Source organism: Leguminivora glycinivorella, chromosome 26 (genome assembly GCF_023078275.1).
Source record: "Leguminivora glycinivorella isolate SPB_JAAS2020 chromosome 26, LegGlyc_1.1, whole genome shotgun sequence".
Taxonomy (NCBI): Eukaryota; Metazoa; Arthropoda; class Insecta; order Lepidoptera; family Tortricidae; genus Leguminivora; species Leguminivora glycinivorella.
The window spans coordinates 5,627,989-5,639,813 of NC_062996.1; the positions used below are offsets into that span (position 1 = coordinate 5,627,989).

Sequence of the window (11,825 nt, forward strand, 5' to 3'; positions counted from 1 at the left end):
CAGGAAGGTATAACTAGATACGCGAGCGAATGTGGAGGACGCTTATCGAAGAACGTCATCATTCACTTGCACTAGTTTCATTAGTGTTACTTTTCATGCTCCGGAGAGTCTAAGGCTTCCCACAGACAGTCTTAAAAATTCATAATCTTAAAAAAAACTTGTATGCAATTTGACAGTTCAAATCTGTCAGTGTCTTGTCAGTGTCAGTTTGAACTGTCAGATTGCATACAAGTTTTTTTTAAGATTATGAATTTTTAAGACTGTCTGTGGGAAGCCTAAATCGTGCACAAAACACAAGACTATGGCCGTCCGTCTGTTATGGTTAGGAGCGTTCGAGACATGTTCTATCACGACGTTACACTATCATTATTAATTGTATTTCATGACGTTTTGTTTGTTTTGACACTTGATAGATTGACAGATAGATGTTTAGATGTATATTCGTCGCTGTGATTTTACGATTAAAACAATTTTAAAATTTACTGTATCATTGGCGTATACTATATTCAGTGTTAGATCACTGTTGGCGATGTCAGACCCTCTAGCGAGTTCAGTTTGCGCGCGAGTGAAGGATGAACCATTATGGGACCTGAATCTTGAACCTCCAGGGCCGATTGAAGATGTAATAAAGATAAAGAGAGATTCTGAAGCCTCTTGTGATATCAAAGGATTCTCTGAGGATCAGATTTTACACATTGGCAATGTTGTGAAAGCAGAGAGAAGCGAGAGTGATTATGAGCCATCAATGGACCTGTACAATAATCATGAGGCCAAGGACAAACTTACGCACTTAAAACCAGGGGATAGCGGCATTATTGTGAAAACAGAAGAGATTGAGGAGGATAATGAAGCATTGTGGAGCTGCGATGGTAACCAGAAGGTTAAGAAACACGCTAAAAGCATCCTGGGTGGATTTGGTGACACTGTTGTAAAAGTAGAGGACTGTGACAGAGAGGAGTGTGAGAAACCGGATGTTTTGAGCCTGTTCAACAACCATAAGGTTAAGGAAGACCTTGTTCTCGGTCCTGAGGAGTTCCAGCAGCCCAAAGTGACTTTAAAATGTCGAGGTTTGTGTTTATTAACTCATATGGCAAAGCAGCACCGGATCTAGACTTTGAGAGAGAGCAAGCCCTTTGGTGTGCTCCTAGACTTGACTAAGTTTAAATTAGGCTCAGCAGCCTGTTGACCCTCAATCAGCTCAGTGTGCGAGTGAGCACAAATGTTTTCCCTGTGCTGTCTTTAAAATATTTAGACGACCAGTCTGGCTCAGTTGGTAGTGACACTGCCTGCTAAGCCATGGTCCTGAGTTCGAATGCTGGTAAGGGCATTTATTTGTGTGATGAGCACAGATATTTGTTCCCATCCCTTCAACTATCTTCACTTAAAAAATCGCGTCAATATGTTGCTCCATTTTACCATGAAAGATGGACAAACAAACAGACACACACTTTCCCATTTATAATATTAGTATGGATGTATTTATCTATCTAAGTATGTATATCGTCGCTTAGCACCCATAGTACAAGCTTTGCTTAGTTTAGGGCTAAGTTGATCTGTGTAAGGTGTCCCCAATATTTATTTAGTTTATTCAATTTAACCATTTTATCTTACAGGTGGGTTGACATCTAACCTGAACTGTTCAGTTAGACTGGAGCAGATGCAAGTAGACATGAAGAGTCGTACATGCAGCATTGGACGAAACACGTACAAGTTTGGACAGTTATTCCTGAACTATGAAGACTTGATAGACGATAGTTCTACTCGTATTAAAATTGAAAGTAAGTTGCATTTTTTTTATTAGTTTATCTTATTATAGCATATGATTTATATAGGTTTTACAATCTTCATACTAAGAATTGTACCTCAATTTTTTAGCGCCACCTATTTAATACTATCTTAACTACACTGATGATGCCTACAAATTATTATTTTTTTCAAAATGTGTATTGACGTGATATCATGATATCAAAATAAAGACATAAGTCATTTGTTCTTATAAAAAATAAAAACAAACAAAAATATTTTGGAAAAACACTTCCAGGCTGCGAAACAGCGCCATCTAGTTTTATGCCTAAAAGGCCCATACATTTCAGGGGTATGCTTTTTTGTATGGGCATTGTCACTATTATCAGTCCCGTATTAAATTGTTGTTGCTTATACATATTTTATTTCATCACAACATTTATCCGACCTATGTTTTTTTATTAAAAATTACTAGCATTTTCTAAAAAACCTTAAAGTGAACGGTTTTTGAGTATCAGTCAAAGTCGCAAAAATACGTATCGATTTTTATCCGCTAAAAAATATGTACCGAGACCTTATTCCGCCGACATAAAGTGTTTTTGAGATAGGGACATTTTTTTGATAACCCTTTGTGCGCAGCCCATACTTGGCCGGTTTTTTTATTGTCACATATTGATCTGTACTTATAATAGTAAAGTTTTCTTTCATCACAACATTTATGCAACTTATGTTTTTTATTAAAAATGACTAGCTTTTTCCCGCGGCTTCGCCCGGCCCCATTTCACCCCCTCAGGAGGTGATTTTGAAAAATCCTTTCTTAGTGCTCCTCTACACCTTATAAGGGACCTACGTGCCAAATTTCGAATCTCTAGGACCAGCGGTTTCGGCTGTGCGATGATATGTCAGTCAGTTAAAGTGTCAGTCAGTTTCTTCTTTTATATATTTAGATTAAGAACACAACCATAGTGGCAAGAAACTTACGCTTATCGTACTTACACTAGTGCTTGTAAACATTTTTTTTAGTATGAATAGGTAGACGTTTGACCATGATCACACCTGATGGTGAGTGATGATGCGGTCTACGGTGGAGCACGCTTACCTAGGAGATACCTATTTACTCTTGCTTTAAAGAGACATTGTACTAATATCCATTATTATGTATGTAGTACAGCAAAACCTTACAAAAGTAACACTACTCTCAATAAAAAGAGTAAAAATGCATCGAAAGATACAAAATAGTACCAATCGTTACAAATTTGCCTGTTGTCTGTCACACAAGTAATATAAAGACAAGTTAAGACACTCTAGACAAAAACCCTGCAAATGTAAACACTGCAGCTAAACCGGTATATAAAAGATTTATTAAACACATAATACAACTCTGTAGAGACAGATAAAGCCACAGAATCAGATATACATTGAAGAAACAAGTTCATTTATTTGTATGGCGGCCGAGCGTGTCAGGTTTTGTATTGAAGTTGTTACTTGCCTGTGATTTTAAATATGTCTCAGGCCCTTAATTGTTCATAATTTTTGTGTTGTTTCAATTAAATATCACGTAACGAGGCATTTTTAATGTTTTGTTGACTTCAACACAAAAATTGACGCTCGAAAGCAAGCTGCGATTAAAGACAGAGAACTCAGTGGATTTTACTGAGTTCATTTGACACGCTAAGTACTTAGATACGTTTGCTTGATCTATGGTAATTATATATGACATCTGTGGATTAAGCCTACAATAATCGTATATGGGCGCGAATATTGACATTTGGCTAATAACTTTTTTTTTTATTTACTTGATCTTCTTTGGTAATAAACTGTAAGTACAAATATGCTGACTGTAATCAAACAGTATTAATTTACAATATAATTTCAGGACAACCACAACATCCCAAAACTGCGCATCCAAGAAAATCTACAAAGAAAATCACCCGAAAAGACAAAAAACCATACAAGTGTCGCCATTGCAGTGACTTGTTCAAAACTAAAAAGAAACTAATGAATCATGAAAACACACATGGCGAGAGTCCTCACTACATGTGTCCATACTGTGGTTACATATCTTCGTCACAATCTGACATAGGTCTACATGTAATGAAACACAATTGCTCATACGTTTATGAATGCTCAGTCTGCCCGTACTTTACTAAATATAATACTAATTTCCAAAGTCATGTATTGATACATGATAAAAGAGATTTTATGTGCGACCAGTGCGATTATTCTAGTAAAAGTAGTCGACAGTTTCTTTACCATCGAAGGTCACATAATTCTGGATATACGCTTAGAAAAAAAAAGAAGAAGAAAACATAATAAACAAGTTAAGATGCTGACAATACCCAATGACCTTGGCGCTAGCGTACACTGTCTATGCGTATGGGAGTAAGTGAGATCGCGACGTCACTAAAATAGAAAGGTGCAATATTTGTGCAATATGTTTCATTAGTGTTTTAGATATGTATATTTCTGTTATTGTAATTTTAATTATAGGCAACTAAGTGAATAATTGAATGACATAAAACCGTTTAATGACGAACTCGAGACCAATCATGCAATTTTTTTCTATCGAGCCGATTTCATTAAATCGTGTATCGAGTACGCCTATGTTCGTAGAAATATGATGAACAATAATATATAATTTACTTGTTTTACTAAAACTAATAGTTTGTCTCAAAAACTGCCCAAGTAACATCAATTTTGCGCAATTAGGTGTTGTCAGTCCCTTAACTTTATAAACGGGATAGATACCATACACTAAAGAAAAAGCGATCAAGCCTACTTGTGGCGAAGCCAGCAATATCTATTTCAGTTTATAATTTATATAGGTATAGTAGTGTTACTACTAAAAAAAAAATTAAAAAAAATATACAACGTGTTACACCAACTACTGAAAACCTCAGACACCCCAACAGATTTTTATTATTTAGAGTTAGTCTAGCGAATTTATTCTTAAATCGGCCTATTATTTCCAAAGATATTGCTGTTTCTTTTATTTTCGTAAGTCTAGTTGATTAGTAACTCTACGTTCGTTGATTACGTATGCGTGCCGTGTTAGTGTATCATCGTGGTCCAAACAGATTACTGGCAATTCGTAATCCTTATTGCAAAGGCATAAGGCTTTAGGTATCTTATCAATTGTCAGTCATACAAACTGGGTTTAGAACAAAAGTCGATAAGGCGATAGTTTGTTACAAATTGTAAGAAAAACAGCCCTTATTGCCTGAAATACGGTAGTGACATTCGCTTTGTAGTAACAGGGACTGACCTGTCGTATTTTTGCCATGGTAAATTGAACCTTATCACTGAGCCAGAAGAGCGAACTTTTAAAAATTCAATCTTTAATAAAAAGAACAGCCAGTATTAAAACATTACCAAGTATGCAATCCTCTATCAGATATACAGTAGTAACTTTTGCTTTTGTAACTTTTAGATCGGGCACGCAAAAAATGAAAAATAAATACAAAAAATAACCTGCATTAAAATATAGCGTAATCGATTCTACTCTTGATTCTGAACAAACTGTTTTCTGGTTTTCAGTGCATGGTGTAACACGTTGTATAAAATAATTTGATTTGTTCCCTAAGTCAAGTTAACATTAGTCAAACTGAGTTCAATAAAAATACAAGTTTATTAAAAAAGAACACTGTTTTTTTTTGTTTTCCCGTTAAATTGGACCCGTCGTTAGGCTCATTAACAGTCTTCCCACAGACAGTCTTAAAAATTCATAATCTTAAAAAAAACTTGTATGCAATCTGACAGTTCAAATCTGTCAGTGTCTTGTCAGTGTCAGTTTGAACTGTCAGATTGCATACAAGTTTTTTTTAAGATTATGAATTTTTAAGACTGTCTGTGGGAAGCCTTATTGTTCTCATCGACTGATCGTTCTAGCCTCTATGGCCGTTCGTCTGTTAAGCTAGGAACATACTACGCGGACGTCTGTCGTAAATCGACCGCGGACGGGGATCTGGACAATGGAAATACACATAACCGTGCAAACTATCGGTCGACGGACGTGGACGTGGCCTTGAGCACATGGACGTCCGATCGAAATCTGGCTCGCTGGATGTTTTGTTCCGTGCACACTGATCGGTCGCGGTCGCGGTCGATTTACGACGGACGTCCGCGTAGTATGTTCCTAGCTTTAACCGTGCAAACTATCGGTCGACGGACGTGGACGTGGCCTTGAGCGCATGGACGACCGATCGAAATCTGGCTCGCTGGATGTTTTGTGAAGCTAGGAAAATACTACTCGGACGTCCGTCGTAAATCGACCGCGGATGGGAATCTGGACAATGAAATTACACATAACCGTGCAAACTATCGGTCGACGGACGTGGACGTGGCCTTGAGCGCATGGACGTCCGATCGAAATCTGGCTCGCTGGATGTTTTGTTCCGTGCACACTGATCGGTCGCGGTCGCGGTCGATTTACGACGGACGTCCGCGTAGTATGTTCCTAGCTTGACCGTGCACACTGATCGGTCGCGGTCGCGGTCGATTTACGACGGACGTCCGCGTAGTATGTTCCTGGCTTTAAGCTAGGAACACACTACGCGGACGTCCGTCGTGAATCGACCGCGGACGGGAATCTGGACAATGGAAATACACATAACCGTGCAAACTATCTGTCGACGGACGTGGACGTGGCCTTGAGCGCATGGACGTCCGTTCGAAATCTGGCTCGCTGGATGTTTTGTTCCGTGCACACTGTTCGGTCGCGGTCGCGGTCGATTTACGACGACGTCCGCGTAGTATGTTCCTAGCTTTATGGTAAGGTTGGGAGCGTTCGAGACATGTTCTATCACGTCGTTGCACGACCAACATTCATTGTACAATATTTCATGATGATTTCATGACGTTTTGTTTGTTTTGACACTTGACTTGACAGCTAGATTATGTTTAGATATATGTTTAGATGTTTATAATATTAATCGCTGTGATTTTACGATTAAAAATAATTTTAAAATTTACTGTATCATTGGCGTATACTATATTCAGTGTTAGATCACTGTTGGCGATGTCAAGCCCTCTAGAGAGTTCAGTTTGCGTACGAGTGAAGGATGAACCATTATGGGACCTGGATCTTGAACCTCCAGGGCCGATTGAAGATGTAATAAAGATAAAGAGAGATTCTGAAGCCTCTTGTGATATCAAAGGATTCTCAGAGGATCAGACTTTACACATTGGCAATGTTGTGAAAGCAGAGAGAAGCGAGAGTGATTATGAGCCTTCAATGGACCTGTATAATAATCATGTGGCCAAGGAGGAACTTACGAACTTAAAACCAGGGGATAGCGGCATTATTGTGAAAACAGAAGAGATTGAGGAGGATAATGAAGCATTGTGGAGCTGCGATGGTAACCAGAAGGTTAAGAAACACGCTAAAAGCATCCTGGGTGGATTTGGTGACACTGTTTTGAAAGGAGAGGACTGTGACAGAGAGGAGTGTGAAAAACCGGATGTTTTGAGCCTGTTCAACAACCATAAGGTTGAGGAAGAGCTTGTGCTCGGTCCTGAGGAGTTCCAGCAGCCCAAAGTGACTTTAAAATTAGGTTTGTGTTTAAATGTCGGAGGTTTGTGTCACTCTCCATCCCTTCAACTATCTCCACTTAAAAAATCACGTTAATTCGTCGCTCCATTTTGCTGTGAAAGATGGACAAACAAACAGACACACACACTTTCCCATTTATAATATTAGTATGGATATGGCAAAGCAGCACCGGATCTAGACTTTTTGAGAGAGAGCAAGCCCTTTGGTGTGCTCCTAGACTTGACAAAGTTCAAATTAGGCTGAGCAGCCTGTTGACCCTCAATCAGCTCAGTGTGCGGGTGAGCACAAATGTTTTCCCTGTGCTGTCTTTAAAATATTTTGACGACAAGTCTGGCTCAGTTGGTAGTGACACTGCCTGCTAAGCCATGGTCCTGGGTTCGAATACCTGTAAGGGCATTTATTTGTGTGATGAGCACAGATATTTGTTCCCATGCCTTCAACTATCTTCACTTAAAAAATCGTGTCAATATGTTGCTCCATTTTACCGTGAAAGACGGACAAACAAACAGACACACACTTTCCCATTTATAATATTAGTATGGAAGTATTTATCTATCTAAGTATGTATATCGTCGCTTAGCACCCATAGTACAAGCTTTGTTTAGTTTGGGGCTAAGTTGATCTGTGTAAGGTGTCCCAAATTTTATTTATTTATTTTATAATTCAATTTAACCATTTTATCTTACAGGTGGGTTGACATCTAACCTGAACTGTTCAGTTAGACTGGAGCGGATGCGAGTAGACATGAAGAGCCGTTCATGCAGCATTGGACGGAACACATACAAGTTTGGAACGTTATTCCTGAACTATGAAGACTTTACAGATGATAGTTCTACTTGTATTATAATTGAAAGTAAGTTGCAGTTTCTTTTATTACTTTTAGCAATGTGTGTGTGTGTGTTGAATGTTTTATATACGATTTACAATCTTCATACTAAGAATCATACACTCATTTTTTTTTTGCACCACCTATTTATATCCTGGGAGGCTAGAAGCATAGTCATCGGCGATGACGGCGACAGAATATTAACAAACCTTCGTTTCGCCGACGACATTGTCCTTTCGCCTCTTCGGAATCAGAATTAAAGCTAATGCTCTAAGATCTGAGCAACGCAAATTATCAGTTCCGCTACTTGTCAATAGATGTCGCGACGAACGAAAAGTCTAATGCTAACCAATTTTTAGCTAATATTACAGTAGTATTAATCAGTATTGTTTTCAATTCCTTCTGCTTGTAATATAAGTTGTAAACAGCTGTTCTAATATAAATTTTTTGGCAAATGAGTCATCTAGTATCCAGTTGTGGTACCGATAATTCACGCTATTTGACTAGCGATTGACGCGTGATTGTCGCTAGATGTCACTTAACTATATGCCTATACAAATAACCCGCATTATCAGACACATATCGAGAGAAGTTAAGAATATGGGTTAGAGATGTATTCGAGAGATGGCAGTCTACGCACTATTATACACACTGATTATACATTTTAGTTTGAAACGAAACGCTAGTAGATATTATCTCTATATGCGTATACGACAGAGCCAGCGCGTTTCGTGGATTCCATACGGGCGAATAATATATCCCATACGAACCGTATAGGATAATCATTGTGTTTAAAAGTGTTATTAATTAGGAGTAATCATGTTTTAAAATCTGACCAAGCAGCAATGCATGCCGTCCAACTTAATTTTACATGACATAAACGTCATGTCATAATGACGTTTAGGTAGGTACACATTATGTGATGAATTATTATGTCTGAAAAAAAAACTCATCAATTAAAAAAAAACCATGTAGTTAGGCTCTTTAGGTCCGATACTAATCGTTATTAAGATGTTATATAAGAAAGGATACAAATTTGCAGTCTTTAGGTCCGATACTAATCGTTATTAAGATGTTATATAAGAAAGGTGTGGTTTTTCGGCGGTTCCGGGCAAGCGCGGATCCAGCTTCGTGCCCAGGGGGGGGTCACGTGGTAAAGGCCCAGGCCCCAGAGGGGGGGGTCACGTGGTCTATTTGTATGGCCAACCTAGGCTCCAGGGGGGGGTCATGACCCCCATGACCCCTCCCTGGATCCGCGCATGGTTCCGGGGCAACCTGCCGAATCCAACACCGATGCAACCGACGCAACGGAGTCGCGCTGTGACGTCATCGCCCAAATTAATTGATTAATTTTCTTTTTCTTGTTCTCTCTTTTTTTTTCTCTCTTTGTTTTTGTTATCTAAGTTTCGTGACGCATTGGTTATACTGCAAGGTCATGCAAACATGTTTTTTTTTAATAAACAAATATTCAAGCGGGACTGCTTGAATATTTGTTATATTCTCTCGTATGGAATACACACGCCGTATACTTATCCTCTTTGGTAATAAACATTAAAAATGTAATTAAACATTAATTTATACAATATGATTTCAGGACAACCCCAACATCCCAAAACTGCGCATCCAGGCAAATTTACAAAGAAAATCATTCGAAAAGACAAAAAACCATACAAGTGCCGCCATTGCAGTGACTTGTTCAAAAATAAAAAGAAACTATTAAATCATGAAAATACACATGGCGATACTCCTCAATACATGTGTCCATACTGTGATTACATATCTTCGTCACAATCTGACGTAGGTGCACATCTTATGAAACACAATGGCTCATACCTTTTTGAATGCTCAGTCTGCCCATACTTTACTAATTATAAGAATAATTTCAAAAGACATGTATTGATACATGGCGTGAATGGTAAAAAAGGTTTTATGTGCGACCAGTGTGATTATTCTAGTAATAATAGTCGACATTTTCTTTACCATCGAAGGTCACATAATTCTGGATATACGCTTATAAAAAAAAGATGAAGAAAATTACATAATAAACAAGTTAAGACGCTGACAACACCCAATGACCTTGACGCTAGCGTACGCTGTCTATTCGTAATGGGAGTGAGAGCGCGATGCCACTAAAAGAGGGCGGCTAGGTACGAAAAGTACGAAAAAAAAAATAGGACATTCTTACACAGAGTACCAGCCCCACGGTAAGAACAAGAAGGCTTGTATTGTGGGTACTCGGACAACGATATATACAACGTGTTTCCGGTAACACTCAAAACCTCAGACACCCCAACTGATTTTTTTATTTTTTTAAACTCATCTAGAGTATTCATTATTTAATTTGATGGTTACTTTTTTTTAAATTGAATTTTGAATTTTCTGTACAGCTCTACTTGACTTTTAGCTCTACACTCAATAAAATAATTGCTAACTTCCATCATAAACCATAAAACTATTTATTTGTGTACGTTACTGCAACGACATAAGGTTTACCAAGAAACAGCTAAGATGTCACTGTAAAACACTTTAAAGCTTTGTAAAACACGTTAAAGCACAGTAAACTTCAAATTAGACAGGTAATCGCAGTAAGCAAATTTAAACCCAACATTCAAAATGACAAGGTTGTAATTAGGTAGGTACGAGTTCAATTTGTTATGACTTATGATAAACATTAAGATTAAACTGACAAACAACTAAAAATCGAAATAAGATGTCATATATTAAAGAAAAAATGACGAGCACCACCAGTGGTGAAGGTCGGATCCGGCCGGTTACACTTAAACAGATAAATATATACTTATATACATAGATAACATCCATGACTTAGGAACAAATATCTGTGCTCATCACACAAATGCCCTTACCGGGATTCGAACCCAGGACCGCGGCTTAGCAGGCAGGGTCACTACCGACTGAGCCAGGCCGGTCGTCAAATGTTTGCTATAACGTCGCCCTAAGGCGGTTGAGAATTAAGGGAAGGCATAGATAAATTCGCACACATCCAGCAGGCCTCCATGGCGCAATTGGAAGCGAGATGGCCCCGGCAAGGCCAGAGGTCGCAGGTTCGAGTCCTGCCGGAGGTGTGAATTTTTCCATTTTTCCTTTAATTTAAAAATATGTTGTCAGCCCCTTAACATTATAAACTGAAATAGATACCATACACTAAAGAAAAAGCGACCAAGCACACTGGTGGCGAAGCCAGGAATATCTATTTCAGTTTATAATTTAAATATGTATAGTATTTAATGTTACTACTAAAAAAACAAAGCAAAAAATATTTAATGAAATAATTTGATTTGTTCCCTATGTCAAGGTAACATACATAAAAATACAAGTTTATTAAAAAAAAGAACACTGTTTTTTTTTGTTTTCACGCTAAATTGGACCCGTCGTTAGGTTCATTAACAGAGAACACCCGCTATATGCTATTGCTATATCGCTTTTTGTTCAATTGAAAAAAAAATAGAGGCCGTCCATTAATCACGTCAACGTTTTTGGCTTATTTTAGACCCCTCCCTCCCCCATATTGGTCTTTGGTGATATTTACAATACATAGATAATTCTATCATTTATTAAAGCGAATTAAATTGTTAAATTTTAATTCTGTTATTTAATCTAGTACATTATAATCATCGATCTAAACTACCTAGATGCACCATCACGGCTTAGAATGTGTCCGCAGCAAATTGTGCTTGAAAATGTTCT

General features: G+C 38.0%; 1 protein-coding gene across 3 annotated transcripts; it reads left to right on the plus strand.

Moving 5' to 3' along the window:
- Positions 1 to 455: 455 nt before the first annotated feature.
- On the plus strand, positions 456 to 10,437 carry LOC125240034 (putative zinc finger protein 840). 3 transcript variants are annotated; one of them, XM_048147858.1, is made up of 4 exons: positions 456 to 1,067; positions 1,614 to 1,778; positions 3,620 to 4,151; positions 10,255 to 10,437. In XM_048147858.1, the coding sequence occupies exons 1-3, from the start codon at positions 530 to 532 to the stop codon at positions 4,054 to 4,056; spliced, it is 1,140 nt and encodes a 379-aa protein (XP_048003815.1). In that variant the 5' UTR covers positions 456 to 529; the 3' UTR covers positions 4,057 to 4,151; positions 10,255 to 10,437. The 3 variants fall into 3 exon arrangements, with proteins under 3 accessions (XP_048003815.1, XP_048003817.1, XP_048003816.1); XM_048147860.1 differs by lacking the exon at positions 3,620 to 4,151 and having other exon boundaries at positions 9,715 to 10,437; XM_048147859.1 differs by lacking the exons at positions 1,614 to 1,778; positions 3,620 to 4,151 and adding an exon at positions 7,983 to 8,147 and having other exon boundaries at positions 9,715 to 10,437.
- Positions 10,438 to 11,825: the final 1,388 nt, after the last annotated feature.

What these genes read in the sequence shown, in the direction of transcription:
- LOC125240034 (XM_048147858.1), top strand. Translation starts at nt 530, where the DNA reads ATGTCAGACCCTCTAGCGAGTTCAGTTTGCGCGCGAGTGAAGGATGAA. An exon ending in AGTGACTTTAAAATGTCGAG is followed by an intron (nt 1,068 to 1,613) that starts GTTTGTGTTTAT and finishes TTTATCTTACAG; the next exon opens with GTGGGTTGACATCTAACCTG. An exon ending in TACTCGTATTAAAATTGAAA is followed by an intron (nt 1,779 to 3,619) that starts GTAAGTTGCATT and finishes ATATAATTTCAG; the next exon opens with GACAACCACAACATCCCAAA.